This window comes from Phyllobates terribilis, unplaced genomic scaffold (genome assembly GCF_046119375.1).
Source record: "Phyllobates terribilis strain yellow unplaced genomic scaffold, ASM4611937v1 Scaffold_9__5_contigs__length_417890890, whole genome shotgun sequence".
Classification (NCBI taxonomy): domain Eukaryota; kingdom Metazoa; phylum Chordata; class Amphibia; order Anura; family Dendrobatidae; genus Phyllobates; species Phyllobates terribilis.
Window position 1 is genome coordinate 230,020,398 of NW_027362769.1, and position 16,418 is coordinate 230,036,815.

Below are 16,418 nucleotides of genomic sequence, written 5' to 3' on the forward strand. Positions count from 1 at the left end.
CATAAAGAATGGTTTACATGGATCTGGGTGGCTTGAATGGAAAAAGAAAAATATAATACCAAGTGAATCTTTCAAACAATCAGGGATAAAACCAGGGTGGAGTAAGGTAATAGCATAGTGCTAACACCATCTATCGTAAAAAGACAAATGCCAGAGGTATTAAACACTCATAGCAGAGCAGGAATATATTACCAGTCAGGAGAAAAGCCAGGGACCCACTGTTCCCGATGAGCGTTTTGCAAAAAATGCTTCATCCAGGGGTGAGTTCATTAAAGTTATATATATTTTCTATTAGGCCTGCAGCTTTTTGTCTGTTGGTGGTGCAGTTATGTAATGACATCATTCACCTTTATGCAGTTTGTCTGGGGGTCTGGATACTGGTTTCCTGACGAGGACTTATGGTTCTCTTTTGATATGCCCATTTTCCTGTTTAAGCTCCATTGGCCCCAGTACCATATCAGAAGATGCACATTCCTGGATAGATAGATAGATAGATAGATAGATAGATAGATAGATAGATAGATAGATAGATAGATAGATAGATAGATAGATAGATAGATAGATAGGTAGATAGATATAGATATTCTGCTGACGATTTTTTTCTAACCAACATTTTTTCTTCTCTTCTACAATGTCTTTCTAGATCTGTGCTAGCCTAAAACATCCATTCAAGCAATCTCTTCAAACTCTACCTAGCAACATTGATGCCTGTGTCTCAACAAAAAGATACGTCTCTGTAAGTTCAAGTTCGCTTTTTGCAAATTGTTCAGTTGTAGTTTTTGAGCAAAGTCATCTAAATTAGATATATGATGGCCTATGCTTTCAAAACTTCCTCCTAAATAATCTTCAGATCCCATCCTATGATGTCTGTGGCCTAAACCATGTGGGAGAGGGGAAGTGTTTATGCTTATAAATCTCATCGTAAGGAGGCTTCAAACGAGTTGTCTGCTTTAGAGAACCCCTTTAAGCTAGAAAGGTGTCCTCCTCAAAATAAGATGATCCCAATGCCCTTCTGCAAATGGAAAGATGACCACTCATGTGTGACTCTCTCTATTCACATCTACGGGAATTCCAAAAATCGCAGAGAAATGGATGGAAACAGAAGTGCATGCGCTCCTTTTTCTCGAGATTGGTGTGGATTCTAGACATTTAAGGCATATACTTTGAATATCAGGTATAGAAATACAGGGAAAAGGAGGAACAACAATGATGTTGTCTGTTGCTAAAACCTCTTGGTAACAGATAAAACCAGGATTAAACCAGTGGAACGAGAAACAATAAAACACGTGACTGAACTAACGCGTTTTTGATTCTCTACAAGGATCTTCCTCAGATTATTTTATTGTTTCTCGTACCATTATTTTTATCTATTACCAGTAATAAAAGTGGTTTTAGCAGCCTGTTCTGTCACTGTCTGATGTGCACAATGACACTACGCTCTCTTGCTGGATCAGATCAATAGTAACGAGCCGGTAACAGAGTGCACTGTCAGTGTGTAATTGAAGAATATCCAGAATGCAGAGACCAGCGCTGCCCCCCACAAATGACATCACTTGAGAGGGCAGCGCTGATCTCTGCAAGCCAAGTACCCGTCTTACAACAAGCACTGACAGTGCGCTCTGTTGCAGGCTCGTTACCACTGATCTGAGCCAGCAAGAGAGCGCAGTGTCATTGGGCACATCGCACAGTGACAGACCAGGGACTAGCCCAGCCTTAGAAATGAGTGTCACTGATGACGCTTTGTTTTAGGGAGGGGGCAGGGGCTGCGGTAGTGACCACAGCCTCTGCCCCTGATAACGGTTCATTTGAGTAACCCAGCATGCACTGGGATTCTCAAACAAAGCATCATCAAAAAGGAAGCAGTAATTAAAAAGAAAAGAAAAGTAGTTAGAAAGTGTAGTTAAGGAAGCAGAGGGAATTTTTAATTAAAGTATATTAGTAAATAATTTAGATTATGGCACTAATAGGGATTTAGGATGAAAATTAAGTAATATTTCGGGAAAACCCTTTAATGTTTGAGATTGGAATAACTCTATAACTCTTTATTCGTGGTTCCCATTGATGGATGTCTTAATAATGCATGAATCCAAAGGCGGTGAAAGTAGAGATATACGTCCGCGCCGCTGAAAGATCCTCAAGTCAGGAACATGTACTAATATCCTTGTTTATTGGTAAATGCCTACGCGTTTCTGGGTGTTCCACACCCCTTCATCAGGGCACCAACAGATATAACCAGATATATCTGTTGGTGCCCTGATGAAGGGGTGTGGAACACCCAGAAACGCGTAGGCATTTACCAATAAACAAGGATATTAGTACATGTTCCTGACTTGAGGATCTTTCAGCTGCGCGGACGTATATCTCTACTTTCACTGTCTTTGGATTTATTCTGGTCCTGTGGGACACCCATTGGAGATCCGCTGCAGCTGCTTTTTATACGTTATGGTGGTTGTGTCCTTACACAACCAAACCAGGTGAGCACCACCTTTTTATTATTCATTCCTATGTCTACAGGTGAAACTCTAATGGTCTTTGCGCTCTCTCTCTCTTTGTATTAATAATGCATGGACATTCTCTACCCTCACTACAGCTAATCAATGGAGGTCCCAAATTTAAGACTCCCTTCTAAAAATTTAGAATGACCTCAATGAGTATTTGCAAAGTGGGTTTTCTAAACTGGACAAGCCATTTAAAGAATGTTCTGTAGATAAACCTCTATGGACATATACTTACAGCCTTTTAAATGAGAATACCCATGATACTCATGTGGCTAAACGATGCTGCAGACTTTTCAATGAATGAATATTTTTATAAATCTGCCTATTTTTAATTTATCATTAATATTGAATTTGGACTAAATGTAGCCAGTAAAGTTACTCATTTATTATTCATACACCTCGACAGGGCAAGCACGAAGCTGAAGCGATCATTAAAGTTAACAGGAAAGATATCTTTGGTCTCACAGGGAAGTTTGAGAACAAATCTACCAAGAAGGAATTGCTGCAAGCCGTTCAAATTGATATGACTCACGCTTTCCAGGTAATGAGACTTGGCGCTGATTCATTTGAGAAAAATTATCTGAACTGTTGGTCTCTTACAAATTACATTTTCTGCTGAAGCAAACGTTCCTTACATCTATACGTCTATATTACCATTGAGTTATACAGGTATAAAATATCAATGTGATTTGGCATTGTCTTATTCAATGGAAAACACTATCCAGTGGAGCCCTCATGTAACCTGGGCCTGCATTGAACAATGCTGCTTTTTCAGCACTTTTATCATTTTTAGAAGTTTGGGAGCATTAGCTATTTTCTTTCATCTTTATTATGGCCGGTTCACAGAACCATATAAAAAAAATTGTTCATGGTTTCATCCAGAAAACTATGACGATTTTTTTTTTCTCAATTGTATTGTCATCCGTGTGCAATCCGTTTGTTTTTTTTACTATCATACAAATATTCAAAGACCACATATATTTGTTTAAGGCTAGAGACATATCGCTTTCTATCTCCCATTAATTATCAGGAAAAATCGAGAATGGGTTACTCCATATAACAGCCTACATATGAATACCTAGGTATTCACTAAACCCCTTACATAAGGGTAAAATAAAAATGCATTTTATTTGATACAATTAAAGACATATAACATGCAACAAGTACACATAAATGAGCAATTTAAAGAGGAAAGATCAAGTAAACATAGACAAGTCAAAATGGCTAGGGTTAATATAAATTATATATGTTATATTCAAAAATGGCTGCCACACATTTATACCAGTATACAGTCTCAAATTGACCTCCATATACCAGGCTAAGTCCTATAAGAAAATGATTATATCTTACCCATGAGGTTTTAAGATGACCATCAAGATCACCACGGCCACCCCGACGTGCGTTTTGCACAGGTGCTTTATCAAGGGGGATGTTTTTTTTTACTGCAGCAGCTATTCAAAATTTACAATTTCATTTACAGCTTCCTATTGTTGCAGAATTAGAATGTATCTGTAAAATCGGATGCATACAGTACTGTAGCTCCGTATGGCATCCAATTTTTGTTTCGCTCCCATACACTTGAATGGGTGAGTCTCATCCGATTTACAGAAGAATCTAGTGCATGCTGCCATTTTTTCACATGCAGATTCGGTCAGTGATAAAAATCTCTCATCTGCACTGGCCCTTCTATTATTTGCACCAGCAAGTACAGTGCTGAAATTCTAAGACCAGTTAGTGTGTTATTTATACACTTAAAGCCGATCTATCACCAGATTTTAAAAGGAGAACGACATACATCATTAAATAGATGTTTTAGACCTGATGAGGCTGGTGTGTTTAATTTGAAAATTCATATGAAAATGGCTGTATAATACTTTCTGGACATTTATCTCATTCTCCGCCCTCATTGACAGCACCCCCAGCATTGCTCAAGCTGCTGAGATCTCACACTGCTCAGTGCAAGCTGCAGTTTTCAGTCAGGCTGAAACTGGTTACTCATTAACTCTCTCTATAGCTTGACTCAATTAAATTCTCAACTTATTAGAATTGTAGAGTCACTCTGACATGGATTTACAAAATAAATATTCTAGTCTTATTGGTACTAAGTGATTTATTTAGTAATGTCTGTATCTGGTGACAGATTTGGTTTAAAGGGAGTCTGTCACCCCCAAAATCAATTTTAAAAGGGCTATACAGTGTAGTAGAGGATTTAGCCCCCTATAAATGCCATATTAGCTCTGTACCTGTTACCAGTACAGTGCCTGAGAAAAGAACTTTTAATTTATATGCAAATGAGGATGGCTATGGTGCACCCTTGGTGTGGCCAAGAGTTCGGTGCACTTTTACGCCTCCTTATTTGCATATTGGGTCCTTCCCCGCTTCTGACTGACAGTGCTCACTTCCCAGAGTGAGTACTGTCTGAATGCTGTTGACGTGAGTGTGCATGTGTACTGACATTGCCTGTCCCCGGCTGTACATGCCCACAGTGACCGGGTGCATTCTCCTCCCTGTTTTCTTTCTGCTGATGCAGCTCACGACACTAATACACATCCTAAAGTGTAACGAGCGGCATCAGAGAACTCCTGTGTGAGGTTTTTAAGAATGAATCAGTAAAAATGTTTTTCTGATGCTTTTCATTCTTTTACAGTTGAGGTTTCCACGTAGTTTGAGATTTGATGGGGAAGTTTACTCAAAGGAAAATAAGCAAGATGGTCTTGATAATGGACTACGAGGAAAAGTCGTAATCAATTCCAACAACACACTACGGGTATGAAGTATAATTTTCCGAGACCCATAAGAGAGGATTTGACAATTTCAGCACTTCTTGTTGCAGTAAATGAAAGACCGTGTTTTTTTCTTATTACGTCGTTTACAGGGTTGCATAATTTTATATTTCTTCTAAAAGTGGCAATACCCCATATGTGGCTGTATCGTACCGCTTAGCCATACGGCGAGATCTGGGAGGGACGGAGCGCTATTTGACAATTGGAGAACAAATTATTGTAGAATAGGCATTTGGATTTGGGAGCACAAAATTTTCTGAATTTCTTTTGGGGGGCAAGGGCCATTTCGCTTTTCCAGAGCCTTTCTGCTACCAGTAACTTGGAAGTCCCTTATATTTTTAACAGATAACGGACCTGAGTGGGGACTAGCTTTTTTTGAGGACTGAGTTGAAGCTTTTATTGGGAACATTTTACATATTGTTTATCCGGCGCTCTATGCTGAGCACCTACATCGGGGTTTCCATCTAAATTTCCAAGTGATGTAATTCAGATGAAACCCCTGCAGGATCCATTCACTGTAATGAAGCAGCAGAGTTACTCTGGACTCCGTCTGGCCTCTGTTTAGCGGTGTCCTTTTTTTCAGAAGTGCACAAAACTGTGGCCAACCGCACTTTTATGCACGCCTAAAAAAACTGACACCGTGGGATCACAGGCCAGATGGCATCCACAGTGGCCTATCTCTGCCTCATTACAGGGAATCTTCCGTCATGGGTTCCGTCTGAATCATGTATTTCAGAGATTTACACGGAAACTATGGTGTAAGTGCTCAGCGCAGAGCGCAGGATAAATGTGCGCCAAGCCTTACTGCCATCTTTGAGAGACATAATAAACAAATCAGTAGCAGGTGAAGAATTGGTTTTATTTATTTTTTACACCGTTCCTCGTGCGGTGTAAGTGATGAGATTACTTTATTCTTCGGGTCGGTGCGATTACAGAGATACCAGATTTATGTCGGGTTTTTATGACTGACAACTGTCACACACTAAAAGACGCTTTTTTTTGCAAAATCTAGTTTTTGCATCGCCATATTTTGAGAGCTATAATTTTTCCATATTTCGGCCGACAGAGTCATGTGATGGCTTGTTTTTTGCGGGACGAGTTGACATTTTTATTGGTAGCATTTTTGGGTACGTGACATTTTTTGATCGCTTTCTATTCCGTTTTTTGGGAGGTAAAATTAACAAAAACCAACAATTCAGGAATTGTTTTTTGAGGTTTTTTTTTATGCCGTTCTGCGTGTGGTAAAAGTGATAAGGCAGCATTATTCTTCGGGTGAGTACATTTACAGCAATACTACACTTACTGTATATTTTTTTTATGTTTTGGCGCTTTTACACAATAAAACAATTTTATAGAAAAAAATTTTTTTTTGCATCGCTTTATCCTGAGAGCTATAACTTTTTTATTTTTCGGCTTATGGAGCTGTATGGCGTTTTTTTTTTTTGCGGAACAAGATGACGTTTTCAGCAGTACCATTTTTATTTCCATTTTGCTTTTTGATCGCATTTTTTTCCACTTTTTGTTGGATATGATGAAAAAGCATAGTTTTTTGCTCCGTTTTTTATATATTTTTATTACGGTGTGCACAGAAGGAGTTAATTAGTGTGACAGTTTTATAGATCGGGTTGTTTCGGACGCGGTGATACCAGATATGTGTACTTTTTTGTTTTTGCATAAATATATGGATTTATTGGTTTAATGTTTATTTATTTTTATTTATTTTGTGATTTTTTTTAAACAGTTTGAAAACATTTTTTAGACTTTTTTTTTACATTTTTACTTAGTCCCTGTATGGGACATTAATTTTTATTTTTCTAATCACTGTTCTCATGCAATGCAATAGACATGTATTGCATTGCATGAGAGCTCTGCTGACAGTTTCACAGTCAGTGTCTCCTGCTAGACTTCAGCTGCAGGCTGAGTCTAGCATGACACCATACATGGCAGACCCGGAGGCGGTCATGTGACCTCCGGCTGCCATGACAATGGCAGGTCCTGTCAGACATCAGGGGGCTGTCGGAGAGGTAAGTGGACGACCCCCTTTCCTCTCACTATCTTCCAGATATCTTCTTCTATAGATTGCGGCATATAGAAGATAGCAAAGGGTTAACATCATTGGGACCTGATCCAATCAGGTCCCGATGATGTCCCCTGTCAGAGCTGTCGCTCTGCACCGCACCCGCAGCGCTTGCAGTGCCCTGGTGGTCCTGAGCACTGCGGGACTACCGACCGTTTATAAACGTCGGCACTGCACAGAGCCCAAGCATCGCCGACGTTTATATACAGTGGATGATCAGGAAGCGGTTAATCACCATTTGACATTTTCTGCTGATTAGATTTTGGTGCACAGGGTCCGGACTGTAAAACGGGGTCCTCTTCTCTCTGTCTGTGATTCCCAGGCCCCTCTTCCTGCCTCCATTCTGTGAATGCCCTGCCGCCTCTGTTTGAAATCTCAGCATTGACCTGTCATTCAGGCAGCAGGCAGGCGAAGTGGCGTGGGAATCACAGACCAGAGGCAGGCAGAGCGGCCAGGACTCACAGACCGGAGACAGGCGGAAGGGCAGAGGAATCACCGACCAGAGGCAGGCAAAGGGACAGGGGAATCACAGACCAGAGGCAGACGGAGGGGCCAGGAATCACAGACCAGAGGCAGACGGAGGGGCCAGGAATCACAAACCAGAGGCAGGCAAAGGGGCTGAGGAATCATAGACCAGAGGCAGGCTGAGGGGCCGGGGAATCACAGACCAGAAGCAGGCGGAGGGGCCAGGAAATCACAGACCAGAGGCAGGCGGAGGGGCCAGAGAATCACAGACCAGAGGCAGGCAAAGGGGCAGGGGAATCACGGACCAGATTCAGGTGGAGGGGTCAGGGAATCACAGACCAGAGGCAGGCAAAGGGGCAGAGGAATCACAGACCAGAGGCAGGTGGAGGGGTCGGGGAATCACAGCCGTAGGCAGGCAGTGGGACAAGGGAATCACAGACCAGAGGCAGGCGGAAGGGGTGGCGAATCACAAACCGGAGGCAGGCGAGGGGCAGGGGAATCACAGACCAGAGGCAGGTGGAGGGCGTGGGGAATCACAATCTGGAGGCAGGCAGAGGGTCAGGGGAATCACAGACCAGAGGCAAGCGGAGGGGCCGGGGAATCACAAACCAGAGGCAGGTAGAGGAGCAGGGGAATCACAGACCAGAGGCTGGCGGAGGGACTGAGAATCACAGACCAGAGGCAGGCAGAGGTGCCGAGGAATCACAGCCGGAGGCAGGCAGTGTGACAAGGGAATCACAGACCAGAGGCAGGCGGAAGGGGCTGTGAATCACAAACCGGAGGCAGGCGAGGGGCAGGGGAATCACAGACCAGAGGCAGGCGGAGGGCGTGGGGAATCACAATCTGGAGGCAGGCAGAGGGGCAGGAGAATCACAGACCAGAGGCAGGCGGAGGGCCGGGGAATCACAAACCGGATGCAGGTAGAGGAGCAGGGGAATCACAGACCAGAGGCAGACGGAGGGGTCGAGAATCACAGCCCGGAGGCAGGCAGAGGGTCCGAGGAATTGTGGCACCCTGCTGTTTACAGGTACCACAGGACCCAAAAGGGTGCATGGATGGACTTCTCCACAAGAGGCCTTCATTACAAACAAACACCTCTACCCTTCCACCGCATACCACCAGAGGGAGCCTGGATAGGGATATACAGTACAGACCAAAAGTTTGGACACACCTTCTCATTTAAAGATTTTTCTCTATTTTCATGACTATGAAAATTGTACATTCACACTGAAGGCATCAACACTATGAATTAACACGTGTGGAATTATATACTTACCAAAAAAGTGTGAAACAACTGAAAATATGTCTTATATTCTAGGTTCTTCAAAGTAGCCACCTTTTGCTTTGATGACTGCTTTGCACACTCTTTGCATTCTCTTGATGAGCTTCAAGCGGTAGTCACCAGAAATGGTTTTCACTTCACAGGTGTGCCCTGTCAGGTTTAATAAGTGGGATTTCTTGCCTTATAAATGGGGTTGGGACCATCAGTTGTGTTGTGCAGAAGTCAGGTGGATGCACAGCTGATAGTCCTACTGAATAGACTGTTAGAATTTGTATTATGGCAAGAAAAAAGCAGCTAAGTAAAGAAAAACGAGTGGCCATCATTACTTTAAGAAATGAAGGTCAGTCAGTGCGAAAAATTGGGAAAACTTTGAAAGTGTCCCCAAGTGCAGTTGCAAAAGCCATAAAGCGATACAAAGAAACTGGCTCACATGAGGACCGCCCCAGGAAAGGAAGACCAAGAGTCACCTCTGCTTCTGAGGATAAGTTTATCCGAGTCATCAGCCTCAGAAATCGCAGATTAACAGCAGCTCAGATTAGAGACCAGGTCAATGCCACACAGAGTTCTAGCAGCAGACACATCTCTACAACAACTGTTAAGAGGAGACTTTGTGCAGCAGGCCTTCATGGTAAAATAGCTGCTAGGAAACCACTGCTAAGGACAGGCAACAAGCAGAAGAGACTTGTTTGGGCTAAAGAACACAAGGAATGGACATTAGACCAGTGGAAATCTGTGCTTTGGTCTGATGAGTCCAAATTTGAGATCTTTGGTTCCAACCACCGTATCTTTGTGCGAAGCAGAAAAGGTGAACAGATGGACTCCACATGCCTGGCTCCCACCGTGAAGCATGGAGGAGGAGGTGTGATGGTGTGGGGGTGCTTTGCTGGTGACACTGTTGGGGATTTATTCAGAATTGAAGGCATACTGAACCAGCATGGCTACCACAGCATCTTGCAGCGGCATGCTATTCCATCCGGTTTGCGTTTAGTTGGACCATCATTTATTTTTCAACAGGACAATGACGCCAAACACACCTCCAGGCTGTGTAAGGGCTATTTGACCAAGAAGGAGAGTGATGGGGTGCTACGCCAGATGACCTGGCCTCCACAGTCACCAGACCTGAACACAATTGAGATGGTTTGGGGTGAGCTGGACCGCATAGTGAAGGCAAAAGGGCCAACAAGTGCTAAGCATCTCTGGGAACTCCTTCAAGATTGTTGGAAGACTATTTCCGGTGACTACCACTTGAAGCTCATCAAGAGAATGCCAAGAGTATGCAAAGCAGTCATCAAAGCAAAAGGTGGCTACTTTGAAGAACCTAGAATATAAGACATATTTTCAGTTGTTTCACACTTTTTTGTTAAGTATATAATTCTGCATGTGTTAATTCATAGTTTTGATGCCTTCAGTGTGAATGTACAATTTTCATAGTTATGAAAATACAGAAAAATCTTTAAATGAGAAGGTGTGTCCAAACTTTTGGTCTGTACTGTATATATATGGAGGGTGGAGTTAGTCAGTCAGAGAGTTAGTTGTTCAGAGAGTGTGCTGCCACTGGGAGCAGTGAAGACGCAGCACGTCTGCTGCTGTATTGAGGGCCCTGAGTGTGGCCGGAGGCAAGGAGGAGAGGATAGAGGAGTTGAGGGGGCAGAGGAGCATCATAGGCTCACCCCAAGACACAAACCGGACACCGAGTCCGCGCCTACAGGGTCCTTTATACCCAGTAGGGATCACCGGCATACCAGGAGGACTACAAGTCCCTGGTCGACCTGAAGCTAAACCCTTGACAGGACTAGGAACCACGAAGGCCCCGGTGTCCAGGGATAGTGGTTGCCAGAAAAAGGTCCTACTACCAAGCGACAGGTGAAGGAACAGCACGACACAGAAGCTAGGCCCAGTTGCAGGCTGGCCAGGAGCTTAGAGAGAGGGAGACACGGACCAGGAGGCCTTATACCCGCTCACTGGGGAGAAGTCCTGAAGTGCACCCTTCCTACCGAGTACCCTGGACCATATCTGACATCCGCACCTGTAAAGGTACTGAAGTGAATCCCCTGTCTCTGTCAGTTACTCCTCCTGCACCATCTCTCCTGCACTGCAAGCCTCAGCATCACCACCATTTGCACCTGCACTGCCCCGGGGGCCCACTCCGCCTGTGGGGAGCAGAAACATCCCAGCTGCCATCCCATCACCCCCCGGAGGTCTGCAGCAGCGCCGGTAACCATTACCGGAAACCACAGGTGGCGTCACGAGACAAACTGTACACTAAAACCCCTTTTTAAAGAGAGACCCAGAGTATGGGCCCGGGAGCCGACTGCCGTGACCTCCTAAACAAGGTAAAAGGCCCGGGTACAGAGTCCCCTATATTACCCGTGGGTGACACAGCTCTCTTTCCTGGCGTCAAGAACAGGATTTCGTGCCCGTTGCCACCTGGTACTGTGTGCCGTATTGAACTGTATTTGAATTGTGGTGAACAACATTGCCGCCATTACCGCATCGCCGCGCAGGAAGAATCGGAGAGGCGTGACTGCTGGAAGCGCGCGAAGCTCAAGCCCCACCTCGTGCTCTGACGCAGCACCAGGAAGCATCAGGTCCTGGAAGGAGACCGTTGTCTGCGGAGCTGCGGCCTACCCAAAAAAGAAACAGGAGGTAGGCTACGGTTTACTAGGGGGGCGCAACCATGGCCGACGACCAGCAAAACGCCGGAGCACCGGTTAGCGCTCCTGATGCTCAACTTGCGCCCAGCGCTGCTCAGGCCGGAGCGGCCGCCCCACCAGCAGGGGTCGTGACTCCGTTGATATCCATGGCCCTGCCATATATCCCTGGAGCAAAATGGCTTCCCCAGTATGACGGCAAACCAGACACCCTGTCTGGATTCAAAAGGAAAATATGCTGTGTACTGGATATGTACTCAATGGCTGGTAAACAGAGAGCCGCTGTTGTGCTGGGACAATTGACTGGTGCCGCAGTGCGGGAAGTTAAATCCTGGCCAGCCGCAGACCAGGTATCAGTATCCATTATCTTTAAGAGACTGCAAACTGTATTTGAAAACCGCACTGAGACAGATCTCCGGATGAGGTTCTACCACTGTACCCAGAAACCTGAGGACAGTATCCGGGACTATGCCTGGCGCTTACAGGAAGCTTTGCGGGCCCTGAAACAGGTTAGTCCAGCCAGCATACATGGTGAGGACAAAATGCTGACAGAACAGTTCATCCGGTGGTTGAGGTCCCAGGAGGAGAGCAGAACCGTACGGTGGTGGTCCATAGATCATCCAAATGCCACCTTTGACGCCCTGAAGGACATGGCTATTAAGGGTCTGCAGCCCCTGGAACCAACAGATACTGCTATCCAGCGTTACCAGGGTGGGGCCACCCCAGTGCCTGCAGCACCCACTGCTCCTTCATTAATGGCTGAAACAAAAATGCAAACAGAGCCCCCTAGCGAGCTGGACAGCCTGCGCTCTGAAGTGCGTCAGCTAAGTAAAACCCTGACCACTGTCCTGAGCACCCTGCAGATACAGACGGAGCCCGAGCCGGAAGGAAGAACCCTACTCGCCGACAGTCCTGAGGATGTCCCCTGGATGAGAAGAAGGAGGAGGACAACGCCACCCCGAAGGAGGACAACGCCACCCTGTTGGAAGGACTAACGACCAACGTCGCCCTCCAGGAGAATTCATCTGCTACCGTTGCCACAAGGCAGGCCACACCGCGCGGGACTGTCCTTTAAACGGGCAAACCCTGGGGCCAAGGGCCGACACCCAGGAGTAGATCAACCAGGCCCATCAAACTGGTACGACCGGTTTGTAGGAGGAAGGCCTTTGCTGTCCATTGTGCTGGACGGCATAGCAACACCTGCATTACTGGACACTGGCTCACAGGTAACCATCATGCCTGATGTCCTCTGCAAAAGGTACTGGTCCATAGATGAACTCCACCCGCCAGCCCCGAACCTCTCTGTGTATGCCTCTAACGGCCTTCCTCTTAACCTAGTAGGGGTTAAGGACGTGACAGTGAAGGTGAGGAGAGTGGATCTAAAGGACCAAGGACTAATTGTCATAGAATCTAACCCTGGTGATGCCAATCCGTATATGATACTTGGTACAAATATTGTTGGTAACTGTTTAGGAGAAGTGTTGTTTTTACTCCAACAGATTGTTGACACCGCCAAACCAGGGCAGAGGAAGGTGCTCCAGAAAGAAATTCGAGCCCTCCTGTACCAGCAACTGGTAAAACTAACAGGTGGTGAGATTGGTAATGTACGGGTGACAGACCCGATACCCATTGTGATTCCCCCGATGAGTGAAATGCTGATTTTTTGTAGGGCAGCAATAGGTCTCAAGGGACAGAACTACCAGGTGGGAGTGGAGCCCATTAGCTCAGAGCACAGACCTACACTCCTAACTGCTAGAGGGGTAGTTGATGTACGCAATGGGAGGGTACCCGTACGTCTCCTAAATTGTGGGGAGGAAGAAGTTAAATTGCCACGATATGCCACTGTTGCCAGATTGTATGCTGTGAATAATGATGCCATACACACAGTGGAATCCTTGACCCCACCAGATACAGTGGAGGACAATGACTCCGAAGCTCAGCTGGAGGATTGGTGTCAACAGCTCCATGTTGGGACTGACGCCACCCCTGTCCATCAGAAACACGGTGTTTACAGAGTGGTTCAGGAATATGAACAAGTGTTTAGTAAGCACCCACTTGATTTTGGAAGGGTTAAAGGGGTACAACACCACATGCCCACCGGTAACCAACCCATTAAGGAGCGTTACAGACCCGTACCACCAGCACATTACCAAAAAGCCAAGGAAATGTTGCATGACATGAAAAAGGCAGGGGTAGTAAGAGATAGCTGTAGCCCCTGGGCAGCTCCCCTGGTCCTGGTCAGAAAGAAGGACGGTAGCATGAGGATGTGTGTAGATTATAGACAAATTAATCGAATAACACATAAAGATGCATACCCTTTGCCCCGTATAGAGGAATCCCTGGCTGCATTAAAATCTGCCAATTACTTCTCTACATTGGATCTCACTAGCGGTTACTGGCAAGTCTCTGTAACTAAGGAAGACCGAGAGAAGACAGCCTTCACCACCCCGATGGGATTATGCGAGTTCAACAGTATGCCGTTTGGGCTCTGCAACGCCCCCGGGACGTTCCAGAGGCTGATGGAGTGTTGCTTAGGACAACGGATCTTTGAGACAGTTCTGCTGTACCTGTATGATGTTATCGTGTACTCGAGGACGTATGAAGACCATCTGAAGCACCTGGCGGAGGTATTTGAAGCATTGTCCCGGTATGGGATGAAACTAAAACCTTCCAAGTGCCACCTGCTCAAACAGAAGGTTCATAACCTGGAACACGTAGTCAGCTCAGAGGGAGTAGCACCAGACCCGGAGAAGGTCACTGCCATCCAGAAGTGGCCTGAACCGAGAAACATCAAGGAAGTACGTCAGTTTCTGGGACTGGTCGGGTACTACAGGAGGTTCATAAAGGATTACACCAAAAAGGCAGCACCTTTACAAGATCTCCTGGTGGGACAGTCCAAGAGAGGTAAAAGTCCCCCATTCCAGTGGGGTAAAGAACAGGCTGAATCCTTTGCAGAAATGAAGGAAGTCCTAACTGGTGAAGAAATCCTGGCTTACCCTGACTACAGCCAGCCTTTCCTGTTGTACACTGATGCCAGCAACGAGGGACTGGGAGCTGTGTTGTCCCAGAAGCAAAATGGCAGAGAAAAGGTAATTGCGTATGCCAGTAGGAAGCTTCACCCTACTGAGAGGAACATGGAGAATAACAGTTCCTTCAAGCTGGAGTTCCTGGCCTTGGTCTGGGCTATCACTGAAAATTCAAGCATTACCTAGCCTCAACTAAATTCACAGCCTTTACCGACAATAATCCCTTGACACACCTGGAGACAGCCAGGTTTGGAGCCATGGAACAGCGTTGGGTGGCCAGACTGTCGAATTAAAGGTTCACAATCAAGTACCGGGCAGGTCACAAGAACACCAATGCAGATGCCCTGTCAAGGATGCCCCACCAGTCAGACACCGAGGATGAAGTGGATGATCTCGAAGAAATTGAACTACTTGCTTTCCACAGAAATGGAATGGTCCACGAGCAGCATGCCTCCAGAAGATGTCATGGTAGGACGCCAAACCCTCTACCTCATCACAGCTGGAAGGAGACCCAGGACAGTGACCCGGTTGTCAGCCTCATCAAAAGACTGATAACCTAAGAAGGTTCTCACCTGGAGAAGGATGTTCCTCCAAAAGCCAAACACCTGTGGAATGAGAGAAGCCGGCTGTTCATCTACAGAGAGAAGCTGTGCAGAAGGTATGTCAACCCCAAGACCCATGAAATGGTGTGGCAGATTGTTGTACCCAAGACGGATATCCAGATGGTTTTGGAGGCCTACCACGACCAAGCAGGTCACTTTGGCTGGAAGAAGCTGGAAACCCTGCTGATGGACCGGTTCTATTGGGTTGGAATGCGGAGCTCCATAGAAAGGTGGTGCCGGAATTGTGGGCCCTGTAGCCTTAGAAGAAAAGACTACGGCAGCCAGAAAGAGCGCTTGCAGTCCATCAAAACAACCCAACCCCTGGAGATTGTCGCTCTGGATCATGTCCAACTGTCACCCAGCAGATCAGGCTACTCCCATGCCCTGACCATGGTGGATCACTATTCCCGGTTCCTGGTGGTAGCCCCTGTCAAAGACCTGACAGCGGAAACTGTGGCAAGAACGTTCCAAGCCTACTTCTGCAGACCCCATGGATATCCGGAAAAGGTGCTCACAGATCAAGGCCCTGCGAGAAAATAAACAACATCGTTATAGACCTGTTGAAAACCCTACCTTTGGAAGAAAGAAACCAGTGGCCCGAAAGCTACAGTACCTGACCTAGTGGACCTGTATAACCACATACCTGTGAGTTCTACTAATTGTACCCCAGCGTACCTTATGAGAGCAAGACCTGGAAAATTGCCCATGGACCTGGAACTCGGAGTGGTAGAACCTGCTGCCGATATGTCCACTGAAGATTGGGACACAAGTCGGCAATAGCAGTACAGAAAGGTACAGGCCTGTGTCAAAGACAGTCTAAACAAGGTGAGGGAAAGACAGGAAGAGCAGTACAATAAACATGCACCAGCAGAACCCTTGGCACCTGGAGAGATAGTGCTGAAGCGGAAAAGAAGAGGTCAAAAGCTCGATGACCAGTGGGAAAGAGAGCCCTACACTGTGCTAAACTCCAGATTTGACAACAGTAAAACCTGCCTGATTAGTAAGGATGGAAGTAAGACAACCGCAAGAGTCTC

General features: G+C 45.9%; 1 protein-coding gene across 1 annotated transcript in view; it reads left to right on the forward strand.

Annotated features, from left to right (window-relative positions):
- LOC141162056 (uncharacterized) overlaps window positions 1-16,418 on the forward strand; it is a 539,567-nt gene that overhangs the window by 261,144 nt on the left and 262,005 nt on the right. The window contains exons 33-35 of the mRNA XM_073647724.1: window positions 644-736; window positions 2,905-3,039; window positions 5,146-5,265. Of these exons, the coding sequence (XP_073503825.1) occupies window positions 644-736; window positions 2,905-3,039; window positions 5,146-5,265 (348 nt within the window). The remainder of the gene's footprint in view (window positions 1-643; window positions 737-2,904; window positions 3,040-5,145; window positions 5,266-16,418) is intronic.